Source organism: Chenopodium quinoa, unplaced genomic scaffold (assembly GCF_001683475.1).
Source record: "Chenopodium quinoa cultivar QQ74 unplaced genomic scaffold, ASM168347v1, whole genome shotgun sequence".
NCBI lineage: Eukaryota > Viridiplantae > Streptophyta > Magnoliopsida > Caryophyllales > Amaranthaceae > Chenopodium > Chenopodium quinoa.
In genome coordinates, this window is record NW_018742205.1 from 2684475 (window position 1) to 2707324 (window position 22850).

Here is a 22850-nt window from a genome sequence, read left to right on the forward strand (position 1 = left end):
GTTTTTATTAAATTCTAATCTGATACAAATAATTTGCACTAATTGCAATTTGGATATAGTTTACATGTATAAACCATATTAATTGCCCTTGTTGTTAATTTGAGCAATACAGAGTACGAATAAAATATCGTGTTGGATGTGAGAGATGAAAAAAAGATTGGTCTCTAAAAGGTAAAGTATCTTCCGTTGCATCATCATCCTTTGAGATATAATCCCAACCTTTTAACAAATCGGGCGTGCTAATAGAATTCTTATTAGAAGATTTCTTTCTCAGCGGATTACAAATCTGACTTGATTGTGTAGGCTGAATCTCAACAACCTACAATAAGAACAAAATTTAAAAGTATTTATATCAAATATAAAATGATAGAGAGTGGGGGATAGCTCAGGTGGTTAGACCTCCCCGCCCAAATCAAGATAAAATCTTATATTGAATAAACAAATTTTGATATGATAAAATAAAGACAATATATAATAAATAAAAGTTAAAAGCAAAGAGGACAGACATAATCTAATATAAAGAAGATATAATCTGATATTAAAAAATTTAATTATACAAATTGTGTTGGTTACATCTTCAGATCGGTTACGTGATAGCATCACTTCTCACTTAAATGTTGAGTTTCTGATGATTGACTTAAGTCATTTGAATTATTTTTTGGGTCGTACTCCATCATACTTGTTTTTATCTCGATAGAAATATGCACAAGAAATTTTGGAGCACACGGGTATGAAGAGTTGTAAACTTGCGACGACTCTAGTGGATACTCAATCCAAACTCAATGCAAAGTTTGGACCTAATTTTCATGATCCAACTTTTTTATCACGATCTTATAGGTGCTCTACAGTACTTTAGTTTTACTCGCCATAATATAGCATATGGCAATTAAACAGGTTTGTCTATTCATACATGACCCTAGGGAGGCTTATTATGATGCACTCATTATGATGCATTGAAATGCATTCTGCGATATATTCAGGGTTTCATTAATCACGAGTTACATTTAATCATTTATATCCTTCAGCTCCTTCAGCTCCTACAAACTTAATCACTTGTACTAATGCAGGTTAGGGTGGGCTCATTATGATAGCATACTCTATAACTAAGTCTGACCTTATTAATATGAATTCATGCTTATTTATGTTTCACATAGTTTAAAGAAAAGCCACCTTTCCAGAACTCCTTGAGACTACTCATTCATATATCTATACCTTTTATTTTATTTTATTAGATATAGTGACACAAATCAATAGCGCTACATGTCACACTAACTATTTAACTTTTTTTTTTCTCTATTTCTTGTTTTATAAAATACTTATATTATCAATAAATTTAATTCATTACATATAATCAACATTATTTTTTTCACATTTCTAGTAACTTAAATATATATTATATAACATTAAACGTTTAAAGACTCCAGGCATTCCACTTGCATAATTTAAGTATAAAAATAAGATGATTCATTTTCTTAAAAACACACCTCAAGAAAATAATCTACTGCATATAAGAAATAACCCGTGTATATTGAACAGGTAAAAGGCTACTTGAAAATGAGTAGCCAAACCAGGAGTACCCAACATTAGAATACATAATCCGTACGGCAGAACAGCTAACAATATAAAAAAATTAGTGACAATCCTATGAGATGAAAAAACTGGGAACAATGAATTTCACATCCCGTCCTCTATCAACCACGGTACCATTGCCTTGGCGGAACTTCGTATACAAATTAGAAAATTAGAATTGAATAAAGCCAGCGGATATGGATCTCAATTGAAAACTTCCAGTTTCGGCTTCTATGTGAACGAGGTGTAGGGTCAAATATGCACAGCCTTATCGTTGTAATTGAACCCTGCCTCAAAATGCAATCAAATTAACCTGCTATACTTGTACATTAATTTCTGAAAAGGGTCTATACATAATACATTAGCAATCTTAGCACAAAGAACACGATTCTCTTAGTTATATCAGTAGGGGGGGGGGGGGGGGGGCAGTATTTCATATCCACTGAACTTGCTTCATCAGCTTCACTAATGCAAACAGCCCACAATTCCTTTTGAAATGTTGAATTATGCATTGAAACAATAATGGTACAACTCTAAAATTTCTACTCAGCAGAGGATTGTCTCAATTTCCCGTTGTCTTAGAATAGCAAAGGAAAAATAAAGAAAAGGCCGCTCAGACAGATTAAAGCTGAAAAACCCAAGGTTCCATAGACCCAACAGCGAGCACAAGAATCCGGAGGAGCAAAGTATGAAAGAAATGAAATCTGGCAATGCCAGCCTGTATCGATGATGGGTAATGGCATGGAAAGAGATAATTGAAAGGCAGTCAAAATCTGAAGCTGGGATCGCAATCCATAGCCCATGAGAACTTTGCCAGCAAAGACTTATTAAAGATCTGTAAGAAACCAGTGAAACAGAGAGAGACAGAGAAGTAGAAGTCAGATACATAATATTTAGATTTAAGGGATTAGATGTTAAAAACATTAACACAACCACCACAGAATGAGGATGTTAGACTAATATTACTCCTAATCATAGGATAAACTTAACTACCCATTTCCTGTAGTCCACATCCACACAACCTGGTGTATTCATTTATTTTCCAAATTGCTAGTTACTTGAGGGTGGTTTTCAGAACAATGACTCAATCTAAAAGGCGACTATTTGAATAAGAATTCCACTCAAGAAAGGATTCAAATTAATTAAAAAAAAGACAGTACAAGTGGTTGTGGATATATGATTTAGAGTAAGAAGTGGATTTTATATTAGTTATGGATAGTTTTTTTTAATAAAAACATTACTAAGGGGATTTTTGTTACTTTTCCAAAAAATTATTTAGGATCCAAAGTGTTCAGATTAATCAACATTATAAAATTAATTTATTAAGCTATAACACTAAGATGGGAAAGTTGTGCAAGAGAAACAACTTTACTTTCTCAATGGGGACTTCATTTCTTTTGCACCATGCAACTGTGATCCGAGGATCAAGATAGTTTATCTTTGATGTGCCCAGAGCGATTTCTTTGAGATCTTCTTTACTTTTCATATCGCGCTCATATTTATCAATTTTTGTCTTCACTGAGAGAATCTTTTTCTCAATCCTACAAAAACATCATCATAGATCAGCCAAAAATGCTCAAAAGTAACTTTGAAAAGATTTTACAATAAGCAATCAGCACAAGGCATCAAGACAATTACGCTTCGGGGGTCAAATTTCTCTTTTGCTTTCCATTACTGTCCTTCAATGGAGGCTTTCCTTTCTTTGCCCGAGTCAAATCCATCTCCAATTCAGTCAACTCAGCCTAGTGTCAGTTTCAAAACCATGTAATTAATTAATATGCACTCACCAATATAATGGGCAAAAGAGAAACATCAGTTATGCTTCAAAAAATCATGAACTTGGACTACACAAAAGGATTGCTCCATTTCTTATTAGATGTCTCTGAGACATCATATAGACATATACCCGTATCAAAAGCTTCACAAATTGAGTAAAACAGAGAATCATACCTTTGCTTCATCTATTTTTGTTTTAAGTCTATCCATCTGTGTAGAATGAGACTTTGATACTGCACGTTGATGATTACAAATGATTGCAACCTGCAAGAGAAATGACACATTGCATGAAACCTAGTACATGGACCTCAGAGCAAAGTTATCAAGAAACGCTGAAGACTCAACTTACCTCCTTGTTTGCATGCTGATAACTGGCTATTTTTTCTGGCACCTCTCCATTTCCAACCCCTTTAGCAAGCTATTATACACAAAAAAAACATTCATCAAATGATATAAATTAACTCATTGCAAACTAACATTAGTTTTATTCTGTTTTGAAAGGGGGATCGGGTCCTACTTCATGTACATCTCCATGTAAAGAGAAATTTGCATCAGAGTTTGAGAAGGCCATAAAAAGCCTTGAAATCAAATATGCAACACTGATCATACAACTACATGAACACAAGGAATCACCATTAAGTTGTTGTTTCGACTCCTATTTCATTTTATTCACACAAGTGACGCAGCAACATATAACAGAAGCATTCCATTGTTCAAAGATGATAAAAAGAACTGTTGAGAAATCACACAGGTTCAAATTTTTCCTCTTTTTCCTAATGGATATGAATTATGTAACAGCGTGAACATAGCCACTCTTTCTAAGCTATAGACTAGAGAGACAGTTACGAAATCCATACCATGTCATCCAAAGTGACGGATGCATTAAATGTACGGAATACTTTAGCAGTGAGACCAGGCATTAGTTCTTTCAGATGAGCATTCAACTTGCTAGTGTCCAACTTATCAAAGAGATCATCACCGTCACGCTTCCCTAATAAAAAGAGTTAATATTGTAAATCAAGACTTGCCAAAAAAACACCAACATAGTCGCACGTGAACTATTGTTTGTTACCTTGTCTGAATTTCTTAACTGCTTCATACACATCCTTGTCAGCAGCAAATTGTTTGTAGTACTTGATCGAATCTTTACCAAGAAAATCAAACTGGACAGCATAAATAATATTAAGGTCGTGATAAATCAAAGCTGCAAAATTTTAGAAATCCACCAACATTCCCTGAACATCACCCCCACACTATTATTATTGTTGAATAAAGCCAGAAAGGAGTGAAAATCAACTTACCTCCAATATACACCCTTCTTTTGGTATTACATTTTCCACTTTCAATGTACAACAACCAACTGTATCTGCTTCATCATCATCCTGGAACATGGCAAGAGGTATCACAGTATATAAATGTGTTAATAAACAAGTAACCTGATTCCCAGAGTTTCATCCACACTTCCCTCATCTTGAGGTGTAAACCAGAGACCACAAAGCTAATCAAAAACTCTAAATTACAGTGAAGATAGGTGAATATCAATTTATTTGGATACAAGGATGTAAAGGGAAGGGAGGGAGGGAGAGGGAAGAGAGAGGAAGGGGGCAATTTTCCATTATCTGGTAACAATTGAGTGGGTTAAGGAAACGTTGGGAAAACAAGCCATGCAATCATTCAGGAATCTTAATATTGTATACTGCTTATGTGACTGCAGTGACTATAAAACAGATTTCAAAATGAAGAGGACGATAGGATGCACATTTGTTTTGCTTACAATCCCTTGGGAGTAATGGAGTCCTAATTCTCTGCTTATGAGTCTATTTTTACTAAGTTATGAGTACATTCACCAACAGCCCATGTCTAGAATCTCTAGACACTTCCACATCAACCTGCTAGTTCACAATTGAACTCATGAAACTTCATTTTTCATAGCTCAAAAAATTGAAGATAAAAATTTGTTTCTTTCAAATCATATCATGGGGCTTTTATGTTGACCTAAGTCTTCCTATTTTGAAGAGATTCTGATTATTGAAGGTAAAAAAAAAAAAAAAAAGGTTGCCCATTAGATTTTCCTACTTTCCTTTTTAATCCATCCAAAAATAGTTTGCCTGTTTCTATAGTTGCCAAGGGCCCAATATTATTTTATTACATCTCTACCCGTGGCCAACCAATTTTCTCTCTTCACTTATACTTCGAATATAATACCACCCCATAATCCCCTATCACATCTACTTTTTTATTCAATTAATAATTGATAACCAAACACCAAAACACCTCCTATGATTACATGCTTTAATATGTGGGCAAATTAAATTGGAATTTGGAGTAATCTCACCTTTTATACACGCAAAAACATACCAATTGCTTCACTAGTATACAGTATACTCTTATTAGTCTTATCTGAACCTATACTACTATTTGTTTTGGGAAAATAACTAAACACAATAAGCAGTTTCAAAATTATCCTTCCAGCGGTTCTAGTTGTAGCCGAACAGATTTCACTCAAGAAATACACATATTTAAAATTTTCAACCAAAGAATAAAGATTCATCCAATGCTATAAGGCTTCCACCACAGCATTAACGTACAGAGGGCAAACCCATGCCAAAACATCTTCAATGAACCAACTTAGCTTCATCTACGGAACATATTAAGTATAATTAGTAAGTAAACTCTACCTTTTCATTACCCGCCCTCAAAGCAAGTCTATCAATGAGATAGGTAGCAACTGCTATCTGTCTCCTGGTCATATCGTTGCTATTAAAATTCTTTTTATATGTTGTTCTAATACCTTCAATGTAGTCCTGCACTTAATAAAAGCAAGCATTACAACAAACCATCAACAAATCAATACCAACAATAAACATCGAGGTGAAAGACGAGCAACCTTCAACTTCCTTGCTTTCTCATATTTTTCCTTGTCACTTTGCCCCTTCAACGTACTGCTAGCTGCCAAGAACACATACTTAAACTCCTTTGGGTTTATGGGATCATTCCAATAAGCTAACCATGTAACTGTGTTGTCATGCCGTACTTCTTTCCAACTGCCAACAAAGATGGAACATCTTGAATGCATTTTTACAGAGAAAGACAAGAATTCATTAAACAATGCGTGAACAGAAGGAAGTATTATCTTATTTTGTGAAAAATAGATAAATGAATGAACCACCACCTCTGACCAGGGATGGGACATTCTGGAATCGGAGCGTCTTTTCCTATATTTATTGTAATGTCACTTGGATGAATACGTTTTTTGAGTTTCCCCATCTGTGCCATGACAAATAAAAATGATGCTTAAAGATGTTGTCAAGTAAGCTCATTAAGCCTAAGACACAAAATGAATATATGAGAACCTTGGGATGCTCTCCACGGCCCCTAAACAACCCAGGAGGCTCAACTCTAAAGTTTCCCACCTGTAAAAATATTTCAACAATAGTTCAGATTTAAATTAGACTACAATACATGAATATGATATGTAGCAGTGTTTCACACAAAAAGAAATTGGGAAACTGACTGGTTTGCCCATTATTTTATCAAAATAAGAGTTCATAACCCTCAGAAGGTTGTCAATCTTTCTATCAAAATAACATGAACACGTTTCAAACGGGAAGAGAGAGCACACATGCTAGTGCAGCAACAGTATGCGCCTTACACAAAAAAGAAGCATTATTACATAGAAACTATGTTTGAATCATCAACAGCTTGGTAATGATAGTACCAAAGTATTTACTATAATGCTATTGGTTGGCCTTATAATCAGTAACACCAAAACAGCAACATATTTGGCATTTGAAATATATTAGGGACTTGACACTCAATGGGCCCCCCTTCTTCGTACCCAAAAATATTTTGTTTAGAAAATTTTTTGTAACAAAAAAATACTAAATGCCAAAAGAAAAGATAATAAAAACATACAGATAAGAATGAAGGCAGTATCACAATATGCTATTAAACAATCATTCAATAGTGAACATGTGACCATGTTTGCAAGGCCTGCTCTAATTACATTTATAACCAAGTAATCAAAAAGTACAAAAAAAAATGTCACTATGAAACCAGAAATTAGTAGGATACAGTCCAAAACCTGAAACTCAACCATTCTGTGACGCATTGGATAATGGAAGAAGCAGTGTGCCACAAGTGGAAGGATTGCCTTAATATGATACAAACACAATGAAATTTTGCTTCAAGTATGAACATTATACACATGAATAGATCAACCTCATATGCAATTACATTCAAAAAACAAACAAAACAATATACACATGAATTGATCAACCTCATATGAAATTACATTCAACAAACCAGACCAAGTTCCTGCATAAAAAACTAACCTCAAGTTGCTACAAGTATGAACATCTTCACTATATAAATCTATTTACCAAAGTCCTTAATTCCCAAAAAAAAATTAAAAAGTAGAAATGGTGGCTTTTGAAGCATAATTAGATACAATTAACAAGACCAAAAAAAAATATGCACACAGTAACACAGCCACTGTAATTGCAGGTTGAAAGGATAGAAAACCTTTTCTTTGACACCATCAACAATAGCCCACATATACTTCTCTTCTAGTTTCAATTTCTCTTCTTTTAATGCCTTCTTATCCTGCAATAATGGTGATTCTAGTCAGATTCCTGAGCAAAAGCATCAAACAAATCACATAATTCATTTCACCAAAATCATCAATGATCAAAAGACTAATCATAAAAAGATACAAAGCAACAAATTTGGACAACAGGGTCACCTAAGGTATAACCCAGTGACAGAATGAATGATGACGATACACATATCAATGTGACACCCAAAAAAAAGATTAAAAAAATTTAAAAATTAGTTGTCTTAACCCCTTTAACCAGATATTTGTACTTCCTACAGCCCAAAATAAACATGCAAATAGCTTTAGACAGGGAAATTCTAACAGTCAAATGCCCACAACAGATTTTGACAACAAACTCCAGCAGCAACAGCAGTTCCCTAGTACGAGCAAGAAAAAATTCATTTTTCTCTTATCATGTGGAGCAAATAGCTATAGCTATCAGCAGGTACAATTGCACTAAAAAGTTAGGCAATAATCATCATAAAACTCATGATACACAAATATAAACAAGCAAATTCATCCCTACAAAATTCTATCTGATCAACATCTTAGGCTATAAAAATATTATATCAAATAAAATCACTATTCTAACTGACACACTTACTTCAGTGGTCATTTGTTTCTTTTTCTCCTTCTCACTTAAATGCCATTCATGTATCGGCCTAAAATCACACTTGCTAAGGTCCTGAATCACATGGTTCTTCCCAAGAAGTTTTTTCCAATCAGTAAAGAAGTTTTCATTAAATTTTTCCTTCTGTACATAATCTGTCTCAAGCATCACAGCGTACATAGTTGCAACCTGTGAACAGAAATAAGTAAAATGAAGCATACAAGTAAGTATACCTGCGTAAAGGGAAAAAAAAGGATGATAAGCTAATAGATGTTTAGAGAGACAGTCAAAAATCAAGAAACTACAAGCACGTGAGTAAACTACCTCCTCCTGCTCAGGTGTGAGGTCAACTGGTTTACCATTGTACAGCATCTTAACCCCATGAGGCTGGTATGGAGGAGGAAATATAACACCACTGTGAACCAGGGTTGTCCATTTCTGCCCATCACCTGAATTAGGTAGCTCTTTTGAAGACTTTGAGTAACTCGATTTCTTCATAATTTTCTTTGATTTCTTATTGACTTTCTTCAACTTGGAAGAATTAACTTTAGTAATTTTTTTAACTGGCACAGATTTACTACCTGATGCAGATTTATTCAACCGTTGACTTATTGGAATGTGGTCATCATCATCCTTGACCCTTGCTTTTAGAGGTATTTGCTTAGCTTTACCTGAGGTAGATGCATCTGAAAGCTTTGCCTTTTTTATAGAAGAATGACCAGCAGAGAGATCTGCTGAAGGCCTTTTAATTGAACTAACAGGTCCTTTCTTAATTTGAGTTTCCCTGTTAATAGATCCATTTTGTTGTAGCTTAGAAGACAATGGCTTGTCTTCATCAGAATCATCATGCTTGATAGCAGAGGTCCCACTGTTGCCTTTCATCTGTAACTTAGTCGACAAAGGTTTCACACTCCCGGCCTTTAACTTTTGAGTCTGTGATGTTCCAGCAGTAGCCCTTCCCTTATCTATCCTAGCACAAAGCGGCTTATCATCCTCAGAATCACTACTACAAGGCTTGCCTTCAGCCATATTGGAAATTCCTTTCTGTGAACCAACAGAACATCTTGTACTAAGTGGCTTGTCATCATCAGAATCATCAGAGTCGTCACCTAATGGCTTAGCAAGCTTTTCCTCTTTAATAACAGCGGGAGCACGCTTCTCCTCTTTAACTGCAGCGGGAGAACGCTTCTCACCTTTAACCAGTATATCCTTCTTTAGCTGGTGATTTGCTGAAGAAGCTCCATTTGTGGAAGGTAATTTGCTATGTGTTGTCCTAGATGGTAGGGGAGATGGAGAAGGTCTATTTGATGAAGGCTGCGGAGAAGGAGAAGGTCGAGTTGAAGGAGGAGATGGAGAAGGTCGGGTAGAAGGAGGAGAAGGTCTATTCGATAAAGGTTGTAGAGATGGAGAAGGTCGAGCTGATGAAGGTGGAGAAGGAGAAGGTCTAGTTGATGAAAGCAGTGACTTTAGGTTTCTCGAGGATGGAGGTGGAGATTTTTGAGTTCCAAGAGTTGGCTTTGAAGAAGACGGCTTCGAAGATGAAACCGTCTTCCCCTTCAAAGGGCTAGAACCTCGATCATTCAAGGTTCTAGCATCGGAACCCAACTTCCCCGACGGCTTATCATTTCTCAGTGGCAAAGAAGAATTCTTTAATTCTGAGCTTATTGGAGTTGTTTTCCTTCTACTAAAAACTAATGGGGTATCCTCATCATCACTATCCTCACAGGCCGCAGCCGGATTGGCGGCCGCATGGTTAAAAGGTCCATTTTCATAGTTCCGTCCTAACATTAAAGGGTTCTAATCAAAAACCTGCAACACATTAGCAACCAAACTTGATTCAATCATCAAATTAGGCTCAAAAACACCTGTATACTCACCTCATTCACAAAAAATTAAATATAATTACGCCCAGGAAAAAGAGGTCTAATTGCATAGTTCAATCCTAATATTAGCAACCAAATTTGATCAAATTATCACAAAAAATCACATAATTTTAGGGATATGTGATTCAATAATCAAATTAGGGTCATAATTAGTCGGGATTTTCGAACCCTACACTTATAAAATTAAATTAGACGAAAGATGAACCCTAGATTGTGAAATTGATATGATGAATACTAAAAGAAAGAACAACTTACCTCAGAAGCAGCTTCAATGGAGGATAACAAGTAATCGAAGGAGAACGTGAAGTGCGATGTTGAGTGCGCTTCAATGGAGAAGGAGGAGAGAGAAGGAGGAGGAACTAGGCAGGGCTATGTTCATCCGTTTTGTCTTTTTTTTTTTTTTTTTTCCTTATTCACAGAGCAATTCAATGGGTTGGAGCCCCATTAATGAAAGCCCCACTTATATATGGGTCAGATCCGTTCAATATATAAATGGGTATTTGATGAGTGGGTCAGGCTTTATAAATTATTTAAAATTAGGTGTTTTTGATGTCGTGTGTTCAGGATTATTTATTTAGGGGTTACTCATTTGATTAAGGGTTACCTAATCTGAGTTACTTGATCGGTTAGCGCGTTTTCTGTGTGAGGGTAAACTCTGACCGACCGAGCAACCTCTGACCAAGTAACCCCGGACTGACTGAGCAACCCCTGACCAACCGATTAATGCCTGAATAAATAACCCTTGACCGAGTAATCCTTGACCCCTGAATAAGTAACTCGGGCCACACGGTGTGGTCAGCCACATATGAAAATTTGTATAAACCATTTATATGGTATCAAATTCCCTTTTTTTTCGTGTTAAAGTATCAATTTTTTGGGAATTTTTTAATTTTAAAAAAAAGATATAAAAAAGGGCAATATTAAGACTGAAACAACTCCATTTTCATCCTCCAATTAAACTTGAATTCAACTTGTTTCTCTTTCTCGATTTATTATAATGGAAAATTTACCGCCCTTGATCAAGTTTTAAACCATATTTCTATGATTTTTCTCTAAATTTTTTGTTTCTCTCCATAGGTATTTTTTTTTTTTGACAAAGATTTCATATAACGAAAGGCATAAATTACAACCTATAAGAGCTAAACAAAACTACATTACAACCAAAAACATCAAACCACCCGCATAACCAACAAAGGAAGAACTTATGAACTGTAGCTGAGGCAAGACGCTAAACTCGTCTCATAAACAAGGATTGCCATGACCACCATTGGAGGACAACTGAAGTGACTGAAAACTCACATAATGTTGTGCTTCGTACCTGTTACTTTGGAGCCTGAAAAACTTACCAAATTCTTACCTTTGCCGAAAAACTTGAAATGAACGATGATTGCGGGTTGATATTAGGGAAGGGAAGAGAAACTTGCAACACCACAAATGTAAGTTCTTGATAAAAGAAGTTGAGAGTTGACACAACCAAAAGATGAATGTCTCCTGTTGACAAAAACCTTGACACCATTCCGCTCTTAGGGTTCGGAAAGCATAGCAACTTCCTAGGAGTCTAGGAACAAACCCAATAGTGTCATTGATTTTTATGACCCTGACATGAGAAACTGCACACCCAAATGTGGTTCCTCTTCTTACAACTCTACTGACAAAGAGAGCAAGAGATTGGATGACTTTGCTCACCCCAAACATTAAAAATAGATGGGGAGCCTCCGTCTAGATTTAGATTAATGTCATCACAAAGACTAACAACGGGATGAAAGCAACTGAAAGGATACCTAAATCACCCCGTAACCAAGACACAACAAGAAACGCAAAAACACCTTCCCCCTCAACAAATACAGGGTAAATAAACCCCCTGCACTAACAACAGTACCTCCTGGAAAACCTAAATCCAACAACCAAAGAAAACATAAATAAAATAAGACAAACCAGGAACAACAAAACTCAAAGGTACTGACCAAAGCAGAGGAAATACTCACAAAGCTACTTGTGAGACAACTAAAAGAAGATTACAAGAAAGATACCGCATCGCTACACTCTCACAACGACCTGTTGTCAAAAGCCTCACCTGAATTTAATTCCGTATTAAGGAAGGAAAACCCTAACCTTAACTTCACCTTTACCGCCAGGAAAACAAATAACAAGATTCCTTTCGACGCCAGCGTTAAGACTCGCCTTGGCTTCTTGTTTCGTTGGTTAATTGAATAACACAGACGACGACAGCCGTATCCAAAACAAGAAATTGACGGTTAACGGCGATCTCCCTTGTCTCCTTTATTGGGAAAAAACTAAAAGAAATTCTAGAAAGGGGAAAGCTATGCGGGAAACGGCTCACCGGCGATGGCAAGAAGAAGAGCGTTGATCGCCGGCGAGAAGCGGTGGAAGAGTTAAGTACTGGGGTTTTTTAGAGAGAGAATTGGGAGCTGGAAAATGTTGCATGTATTTATGTATGTTTCTCTCCATAGTTGAATAGGCATGCATCCATTTCACGTCTCAGCAATCCAAGCTCAGGCTCATCTCCGGTAAGTTCTACACCACACTTAAATGGATGGAGTCTCAATTGGAGAAGATGGTTCAATTTTCGGCCTATTCTTACTTATTGATGGTTAAAAAGCAGCAGCCTAAATATATTGTGTATTTAAATAGGACAAAAAAAGAGTGGAAACCAGCATAAAAAAACTACTTCCTCTGGTCTTTTTTACTTGACCTGTTTCTTTTATCACGCTTGTCAATGCAAAACTTTAACGATCAATAACTTTAATTCTACATAAGTAAAAAAATATAAAAGTTATATATTAAGATAGTACTTATTTAGACGAATTCAAAAGGATCCAATATTAATATGTTTTTACTTACATATTATTCACAAAACACGGCCAAATGAGGGGTTTATTTTGCCGTGGTGAGTAGTGCAAAAGTCAAAGCAGGTCAAATAAAAAAGAACAGAGGAAGTACTATTTACAATTACACTCCACACAACCTCACATATTTCCAAGTCCTAACACCCAAAAAAATAACACCCTTAACTAACATTAATATGAACATACATTGAAACGCAGCTGGATTGCAAACTAAAGAATATACATTAAAAACTAAAGAATATACATTAAAAACTTTCAAAATCCGACAATGGGGAAAAACACAACAGGATTTTGTTATTGAACTCCCAAATCAAACTGTACCTACACCATCCGGTTCAGTCTAATAATACACTGGAATTTACAATTCTGTAACTAATTGAAAGAAGAAATTAGCTTTGCACCTTTCAGGTCCTAAAAATTAATGCCTAATTAAATGCAAAATTTTCTTTAAATTATCACAAGGTAGATTTCTTGCAGCACTAGAGGGCTGGTGCTGAACCCAAGCATAATCGGCCACTGAATGTACAATCTACCAGGAGACCTATTGATGATGTAGAGCTGGTCTTTTCTCAACAAGTTCATAATGTATAACAAAATTCTCCTGCAGCAGAACACCATAATGAGATTGTATTCATGTATATTTCATAAAATCGTGAGTATATAGAAATTTACATACCTTAATAGACGTATCCCATGTATTGGGATCAAAGGCAACATAAGAACCTCTTTCATATGCATTGGTCTTAACAAGAGGCTCCATGTTGGGAACTCTCATAAACCAAAGTCGGAGGTCTTTGTGGTAGAACCAACCTCTGTTATAGCTGCCAAAAAAGATTAAAAACAAAAAAAAAAAAAAAAAAAAAAAAAAAAAAAAAAAAAAAGCTGTGAGATTTATGACACCAAGAGGTAGTGGATATTTCCATGAGTTGAGCAATTGGTGGTGACGCCCTAACACTGGGTTCTGAAATGATTTAAGTAGAGATAGACATTTAAGCACATTGAGGGGTAAGGGCAGATGTTCAAGCCATATGGATCAAGACATTAAAAAAATTAATCTACTATACATGGCTTCAATCCTTGTTCTTTGAGGAGTAAAATGGCTCCTGACAAAAATCCCTACCAGCCAAATAAGAAAACCATAGAACCAATCTACCACAGCAGACAGTTGGTTCTATTGTGTCATAAAGATGTCAACCAGGAACTGTTGTCAAATGATTTATGGCTTTTTTTTTTGGCATATCTTTGAATGTCAAAATTCGAAATCTTCCTATGCTACCAAAGCAATTTAGTTACATGGAAGCTCATACAGAAGCACCCAGTGCCATCAGAAAATCATTTAAATCCCGCTATCACTCTTCTCAAGTAACTAAGTGGATTCCATATATATATAAGTTTGTTTTTGATATAAACCCTCATTCGACACTAGGCATCTCTATTGATTACAGAGTGGCCCTCTTCATGTTTTAATAGAAAATACATATAGATAGATCGTATCATTCAAATGTTGAAAGGTATTTTGTGAAACTACATACTAATATAACATATCAAACTTAGCGTCTATGCTTTGTGTCATAGTTCACGAGTCTCATAGCCATAATATTAAAAGAATCAATTAAAAGAGAGTGTTAATAGTTGTAATTTCTTAAAAAAAAAATGGCTCATGCACAGCACAGGAAACCAATCTAGTATATATATAATGAAGGGATTTTCTAATTTGCTTCAAATGTCATTAATAGGATTAGAACCTTTAGGCACAGGAGAAACTCAGGGGTAGAGAAGAAGAGGAAAAGAGCCAGATCGAAAATGAAGAATGAACTAAATCACATGTATAAAGAACAATCAAGACAAGAGCATACAGTTCATTGGCTGCATATATCTGGGCTTCATCTCTTGGCATGCTGCAAATGGAAAACAATTTAATCAACAACAGCTCAAAAATTGAGATAGATGATAGAATTAGGACCTCCGCTAGAAGATTTACCTGTAAAATATGTAGAACAGTGTTGGCAGCTGAAACTTTGCAAAATAAGCTTGCTGCAAGCAAAACAACTATTAGAAGAGCATAAATAAGAAAACCTAATAACAAAGAGGAACAACAGGTTTCAAGCAGCTCACACTTAGTGGAGGAGGTTGTTTTTCATGATAACATTCAGGTATCATAAACTCAGGTTCACCCTTGGCTGGTTCATCAGACCAAGGGGAGGCAAAAGTTTTGTGAAGATTTTCTGATGAATTCAAATTCAATCCCAATGTTGTTAGATCAATTCCAAGGGCAAGAGATGTCAGATCAGGATCACTCATTCTTATCACACTCAATAAGCCAAGTAATCCATATGGATCTGGAGCAGGTTGTGGAGATTGTATTGGCTTTACGCCCTGATCTCTAAAAGTTTGATTGAGAGATGGCAACTGTTGAAGGCGAAATTGTGTCTGGTTATGTTGTTGATACTGCTGCATAAACTGCTGCTCGTAAGAATTCATATTAGAAATCCCACCCGGAGTGTTCATGGACCTTAGGCTGATGCCAGGGGGCATGCTATTCTGTACCATAACAAAATTGCAATATTAGAATAAATCAAAAAGGATAATCTTTCTTTCATAATGACTACCTATCCCCCCCCCCCCCCCTCTCTCCCCATACATTGCTTTATAACATAGTTACACTCAGCAAGGGAACATTTACAGCAAGTTTAGTCAAATAACTTTCATACTAATTGGTCCAGTATGTGTATTTAGCATCTCTTAAATCAATATTAAATATCTTTTGAATCCTCAAGTATTTATTCAAAATAAAAAAAAATGGTTTTATTACTCTTAAGCTCATATTTCTGGCAGTGTTAGTTATGGGGAAGGGAAGAAAATTAATCTAGATATAGTAAGCATCTCTCTACCATCCACCCTTGACATTTCTTTACCTTAACTGCTACATTGCCTATGCAAAAATTTATGCAGGCAACATGGAGATTAAAATTTAGGTCCTCTCCATTAATCTAATCAGCAGAAACAGAACTGCGAACACATAACCAATTACTAGTGATAAGATGCCTCATATACAATTCTGGCACAACTTTTTAACTGGTAAAAGAGCTTGATTCCCCAAAAACTTTCAAAAGATCCATTCGGCCTTGTATTAAACCCGTAAGTGTCCCGAAATATACAGGGAATTTTAGATGCAAAAATTTTTATACAACAGAAGCAAGGGAAAATTACTGACCGAAAGTGAATGTTGCTGTTGCTGCTGTGGACGATGTGATGAGTACATTCCTCCTAAGTTGAAGCCAGGTGATCTTCCCATCTAGACATAAATCTTTGAAATAAGAGAGCACATACATCTCCCAAGAAACCAGCTGAAGTAGTAAAGATAACACCTAAAATGCAAAATTATATCTCGATAATCAACTAGTACTCACAGAGAAGTGTTGAGATTGCATTGGTACACCATTATCATGAATCTGTTCCTTTTGCTGGAAATCCATCCCATAATCGGCATTTCCACCTGCACAAGAATCAGATTTCATTACAATTATTCCTTAAAACTACAAAAATCTTATAATCAACATTCCAAGCAGCACAAGAATCAAATTCCCAATCGATGAAAGAAAATTCTTTTTTACTACAAAAAAAAGTGATTAAAGAGATAATAGGTATTAGTAAAAGTAATATACCAAGTAAAAACAGCCATCTTTCTCTGATATGTATTCAGAATCACAGAAAGCTAGATGCTACCACCCAAAAAAAAAAAAACCTAAGCTGAGAAATGTCAGAAAACTGATGTTCTCTGTTCTATACTAGCAAGTGGCATGAACCATACATGACAGCAAATTCATGCAGTGTTGTAGAGTAAATGCATCTATAGTCATTATTGAAACTAACTAATGATATAGTATTATAGTAACTTTATCCTGAATTTATCACTTGTAATACAACTTCTTCAGAGAACATCAGTAAACGAGTCTAAACTCAACGTTGTGATAGGTACCATCAGTTTTCAACTTTACCCTTTTGAAAGCACTGGTACTCTTAACTTGAAAAAGCTAATTTATTAATCAACAGACACTAAGGAAGTTCAAAAAACATTACCATTTAATAAAGAAGTTGGCAGATTATTAGAGCATTCAAAACTGGCAAAAGGGAAGAAAAGATAAACAAAGGAAGTTAAATATACCACATTGGCTAGCCAAAAGATCAGCAATACATGTAAAAAAAAAACTTGTCCAATATGGGGAACTATAAAGAAAATGCAACTTATTTGAAGAATATATAGTAAAGGAACATAGCACCCATACCAATCCTAGGTTAGTCCAATTCAAAAGGTGTAAATATCCAAGAAACTGGGACAAAGGGATTAATTTCAAGATATTTAACCTCAGCAGCAACAAAATAACTAAAAATATCAACATCCCTTCACAATCACAGTCAATATAATGATAAACCATATCCACCAAAGCAGTAAATAAGCCCGAGGAGACAATTTGGGGTTGAGAGCAAGGAGCAGGGAAAACCTTTGAAACCTGGTAAGGCAGGAAAATCCTCATTTTGGATGCTAAATTCCTGGTTTTGCTGAACAATGGGACTAACTCCGAGGCCTTGTTTTCGCAGAGAACCTGGCATAATTACCAATTATCTAAAGCTGCAGGAATAAATTCTAAAGAATCTTTTAAAAAAAAAAAAAAAAAAAAAAAAAAAAAAAAAAAAAGACTATACCTATTTGTCCTTGTGGACCTCCAGCAGAGTTAGGGCGACTACCTAACTGAGGAAAGTCATTTAAAGTAAAAGGGGCGTCATTGGAGTTCTCATCACTTAACATTCCCATGGAGCTTAAATTATTCACTGCTTGGACATGGTTCTGCGAAAGAGGGCCCCCGGCAGAAGGATAAGAGTTTCCAAACATAGAAAGCATCTGCGGAGAAGCTGGAACCAAATAGTCATCAGCATAGCATAAGTTGGACCATAGCTTCCTCAAAATAAACAAGGTCCATATGCAACATTTGAGGCATTAACCATGTCACATTAACAAACAATTTATCCGACATAGAGCTATAGAAGGTAGTACAATCTTAGCAAGAGCTATGTACAGTTAGAAATTGTATTTAGTTAAAAACAGCACTGGGTAAAAAATGATTGGAAGAAAATAAAGAAATGTCCCAGACTTAGAAAGTAGAACTGAACCAGTTAAAATAACTATAGGAAAGTTAAAATTCCTATGTAAATAGCTTCAGCCAGTCAATCAGCACAACAGAGAAACTAACAAATATACAATAGATTGTACTAATAAACAAGTGTCAGGTTAAAAAATAATAATAATATTGAGAGTTGGTTGCAACAAGGATATATCGATCAAATTCAAGGGAAAGTATTGAGAGTAGTATGGTGAGTTGGTAATTACTCTTCCCCTACTGTAAATATCTCTCCTAGATTTATTCTTATTCCTAAGAATATTCTGTATTCTTCCTAGGCAGATTTCTTAGTCTTGTGCTTAGGTTTTGCTACTGGCCTCTGTACACAAGCTAGGAATGCAGCCTTGCTTCCGCTTTGTAAAAGTGTAACAAAAGAAAATATATAAAAGAAACCTCAAGCCTGGAAGAATTCTTACCAGAAGAAAATCAAATTTTACATCAATTTAACTTCTTTAGAAAGCTCTATTGATTTGAGTGGCGAAAGTCAAAACATTGACTATATCTGTCCTTGGAAAACTATTCCAGATCTTGATAAAGAGAGAGGTGAAGGGATGAGGGCAAAGTCCTTGGAGAACTTGACAGAATACACACACACACTTTGTATATAGTAATGAAAAATTGCCTCAGTTTTTTTTCTTTTTATTTTTATTTATTTTGGCAACATTTAACCTTTGAACTTGCTAACACATAATCTTGCTCATAAATATTTACTATATCTGTCAGGAAAATATGATAAAATGTTGATATTATGTAGAAGAAAAACACATTGACACTAACCAAACAACATATTAAATAGTAGCATTTTGTTATATATTGAATTAAAATAATGGTCATATTTAGAGTATGATTAGTGCAAAAATCAAAACATTACAGCAATAAACGGCCATAGAAAGTAAGTGGTAAGAGATGAGATGGGTGTATAACTTGAAAACATATGCTAATGTAGCACAACTTAATTGCTTAATAGGCATCAGGATGCTCCACTGAGGAGATGACAAAAGATCATTTTTGGGGAATGAATAGGAACAAAATCCAAGAAGAAATGAAGGAAAGTAGTTAGGAAAGTAAGATGAGCCTTACCACTAAAAGCAATTTGGGCTCTTAGGCAGCATCTGTTTGGAACAATTTCTGAAGGAAGGGGAGAGAGTGGGAAAAAGGACAGCTGTTTGCTGTGTGAGACACTGAGGGAGCTCATTGCAGCACTAGAAAGGGAGGTCATGTCATCAAAACAATACCTTGCTCTTCGTAATTCCTATGCTAACACTTACTGTCCCAATCCAGCTATCCTTTTCTTTCTCGGCTTATCTAATAAGAGAACAGCATTTTAAGGTTGAGTTACCAAGCCCCAGGGTATGGCCCGTCCAAAATTACACAATGTACGGGATTATCCTGCCTCATGAACTCCCAGATAAGAGTACAATACTTGGTCCCGAAACCTAACATATAAGCGAATCTATCAAGAGCAATAAGATCCACATCAACTCTCATGAAACTATGCTTACCTAGATTAATTTAAAGCACATAAATAAACTCAAAAATTTGCTATAAAGTAAACACATTTCTAATATTCTCCCCAACACTAAAAAGGAACAAAATAATACCATCAGACAGTGGCAACTACATGGAAACCAGGACACTCCAGCGACCATCTAAGTCAAGATGCCACTACCTAGATAAACAAAAAAAGAGGGACTAAAGGTCAATTTGCCTCTCACCCTCTGCTCATGAGACACAGTCCAAGCACCAATGGTAAAGAGAAATGAGACAAAGAAAGACAACCACTGATTAGCCTCCTTCATCTATTCCCCAAATCCTATTTATCACTACATTATCTAAACTTGGATAATGGCAATATTCGTATAAGTTGGGAGTCTAACTAGTCAGACCATTAAAAAAAAAAAACGAAAAGAGGTCATGAGACTCTATCCTAATTTAAATTTAGGGTTTCGTCACAATAATCAACTATCAAATATGAATTTCAGTTTTCTTAAGCTTACTGACAATAATAGGCTTGGGATACGCGTGCGCGCGGGGGGGTTTCAACGCAAGCTTAAAAAATGGAATTAAGGTAAAGCGTGGCCACTGATAAGCCCTAACTAAATGCTCCTACTTTGTTCTCAAGAATTGATAGCTTGATATGTAGATATAGTTTTTTCAGTGTATATTAACAATGGATTTTGATCACATCAAATCAAAAATTAATATCCATAAATAGTAACAGATGATTAAGCAGGTTTGTTGCAATTTCTATCTCCCTTCACAAACTCCAGCTAATTTGCGAGAGGTTTGACCAGAGGTTTTCCCTATCCAAGAATCTCCAAGTCATTAAACCACAAGGGTTTTTAAATTTCAATTTCAACACAACACCAAGCCTACTAATCCTCCTATCATCTTCATCCAAAAAAATATTTTCTGAGAACTGTCTCAAATTATAATATTATCCACATAAACACTTTGTTCCTACCAGCAACAATTCTGTTACCTCCTAAGTCTTTTTCATAATATGGTAAACATATAACCAGACTTGGATTGAACAGTCTTTTTTGGAACTAAGGTCAACGATTTTTGCATGTACTAAAAAAAAAAAAAATTTATCTCACACCCAGAATTACTCTTCAAAGTCCATCAACAATCCTTTCTTCCTTACGACATTGTGTAAGGATAATTTGGAGTTGAACCTTGAAAGTTGAAACTCAACCACCCAAGGTTTATGATAAAAGATGATGAGTTAGATGTGATACCTTGTTGAAGTACACCGCCGGTTAATCTATTTGGTCCTTGCACACCTAAGCTCCCAGATCCACTGTTTGCAGACATATTCAAGCGAGAAGCAAGGCCAGGCACAGATAGTCCTCCACCTGAACCTATACTTCTCCCAATGTTGCCACTGCCTACCATACTTCCCACTGAGCCAGTAACTCGAGGACCGGCATTTCCCAACACAGGGGAGACTCCTAGGCCTGGAACAGCACTACGATTACCAATTGCAGCAGAGGTGGGGAGAATCCCAGGAATAGAGCCACCAACTCCATTTGTATTACTGCTATATCCAGGGCTTCCTACAACATTCATACCTCCTCTATTTGTGACTCCTGAATATCCACCATGTGAGCTCCCATGAGACATCTACAAATGAAAAGGAATTTTTACCAAAATAGGAAATGAAATATGAGGCCCATATGCAATATGCATTAAACTTACGAACAATCATAACCTTAACAGCAACAACAAACCTGAGACAGAGCAACTGGGATGTTATTTGATGCAAATCTCCCCCCTGGAACATTCCCTGTTGGTTGTTGAACCCCACCAGAAGCGACACTATTCATGGATGAATTTCGAGATGTAAGTGTACCCGACATATTCGGAACATTAAAGCCACCGTGCATATTGTCAGACTTCTAAGTAATTCCTGTATAAGGATGCCATTGCTTCCGGTTTAGTAGTTCAGTACAACATAAAGTGTAATACGAGTATATTAAGTCATTCTACTTACCAGTGTGTTTATCAACAAGGACCTAAAACCTGACGAAAGCGAAAAGATGCTGGAACACCAAAATCTATAGATTACTGCATTCAAAAGATCAACGTAAATTATTTATAGTAAAAACGCAAATGAAACAAACAATCAAATTCATCATCATTGCCTATGTAACCATGAAATTGGAGGTAAATACATTTTACAAGCAATGGTGAATTGGTGATTATAATAAAGATATCAAATTTACATGCCCATTGACAATCATTAAACCCTAACTAATTTCTCCTTCAAAATCCCAATAAAATCTGAATTTCAAAATCTTCCCACTAACCTATCTATCATCTAGAAGACGATACACGAAAAACCCTAATTTAAAAATTCCTTCGCTGCATCAACAACACAAAATTGAAAACCCTAATCCACAAAAAGTCAGCTTAATTTGAATAAATAGGTTTACAATTTCTCATCAATCAACCTCCGAAATTAAACAAATCCCAATTAATTACCGAATCGCAAACATGAAAAATTCAAACCCACAAATTAATTGAACGAAACAATCAACAAACTGGTAAATCAAATTGAGATTTTTGAGTTTAACATGAAAAATAAACTAACCTTCCGAAAACCAACGAGATCGAGGGAGAGAAATAGAAGGCAGTAGACAGAGGTTTAGTGTGTGATTTTTGCAGTGATCGTTGCAATTTCCGGGAATTTTGACTTTTTGACCACTTTAAAAATGAAAAAACATACACTTCGTAATAGTTGCACTTTCTTTTCCCCTTTTTTAAGTAAAGCTGGGTGCCGTGGCTGGCCGGGCCGTGCCGTGCTAGCCATTTCCACGAGTCGGTCCACGGCACAGCACGGTCCACGTGCCTAGCGTGCCGTGTCAT

The 22850-nt window shown here is 35.8% G+C and overlaps 2 protein-coding genes across 2 annotated transcripts; both read right to left on the reverse strand.

Annotated features, from left to right (window-relative positions):
* Positions 1-1867: 1867 nt before the first annotated feature.
* Positions 1868-11133, reverse strand: LOC110729120 (DNA topoisomerase 1 beta-like). Its single transcript, XM_021908835.1, has 16 exons — positions 10691-11133; positions 8877-10361; positions 8547-8741; positions 7870-7950; positions 6699-6758; positions 6518-6612; positions 6233-6389; positions 6024-6149; positions 4647-4727; positions 4418-4508; positions 4203-4336; positions 3695-3763; positions 3520-3609; positions 3208-3311; positions 2942-3110; positions 1868-2404 (listed from the first exon to the last, which is right to left on the reverse strand). Exons 2-16 carry the CDS (start codon positions 10338-10340, stop codon positions 2336-2338), a joined length of 2985 nt encoding a protein of 994 aa, XP_021764527.1. The 5' UTR covers positions 10341-10361; positions 10691-11133; the 3' UTR covers positions 1868-2335.
* A 2368-nt stretch (positions 11134-13501) lies between these two features.
* LOC110729127 (probable NOT transcription complex subunit VIP2) lies at positions 13502-22723 on the reverse strand. Its single transcript, XM_021908843.1, has 13 exons — positions 22576-22723; positions 21976-22049; positions 21713-21891; positions 21221-21605; positions 18007-18213; positions 17805-17906; positions 16713-16798; positions 16517-16597; positions 15418-15843; positions 15284-15336; positions 15159-15200; positions 13979-14123; positions 13502-13903 (listed from the first exon to the last, which is right to left on the reverse strand). Exons 3-13 carry the CDS (start codon positions 21866-21868, stop codon positions 13844-13846), a joined length of 1743 nt encoding a protein of 580 aa, XP_021764535.1. The 5' UTR covers positions 21869-21891; positions 21976-22049; positions 22576-22723; the 3' UTR covers positions 13502-13843.
* Positions 22724-22850: the final 127 nt, after the last annotated feature.

What these genes read in the sequence shown, in the direction of transcription:
- LOC110729120 (XM_021908835.1), bottom strand. Translation starts at nt 10,340, where the DNA reads ATGTTAGGACGGAACTATGAAAATGGACCTTTTAACCATGCGGCCGCC. An exon ending in AGAAACAAATGACCACTGAA is followed by an intron (nt 7,951 to 8,546) that starts GTAAGTGTGTCA and finishes CCATTATTGCAG; the next exon opens with GATAAGAAGGCATTAAAAGA. An exon ending in AGTTAAGAAATTCAGACAAG is followed by an intron (nt 4,337 to 4,417) that starts GTAACAAACAAT and finishes TCTTTTTATTAG; the next exon opens with GGAAGCGTGACGGTGATGAT.
- LOC110729127 (XM_021908843.1), bottom strand. Translation starts at nt 21,868, where the DNA reads ATGCACGGTGGCTTTAATGTTCCGAATATGTCGGGTACACTTACATCT. An exon ending in CGGCGGTGTACTTCAACAAG is followed by an intron (nt 18,214 to 21,220) that starts GTATCACATCTA and finishes ATTTGGTTCCAG; the next exon opens with CTTCTCCGCAGATGCTTTCT. An exon ending in CTGTTCTACATATTTTACAG is followed by an intron (nt 15,201 to 15,283) that starts GTAAATCTTCTA and finishes TTCCATTTGCAG; the next exon opens with CATGCCAAGAGATGAAGCCC.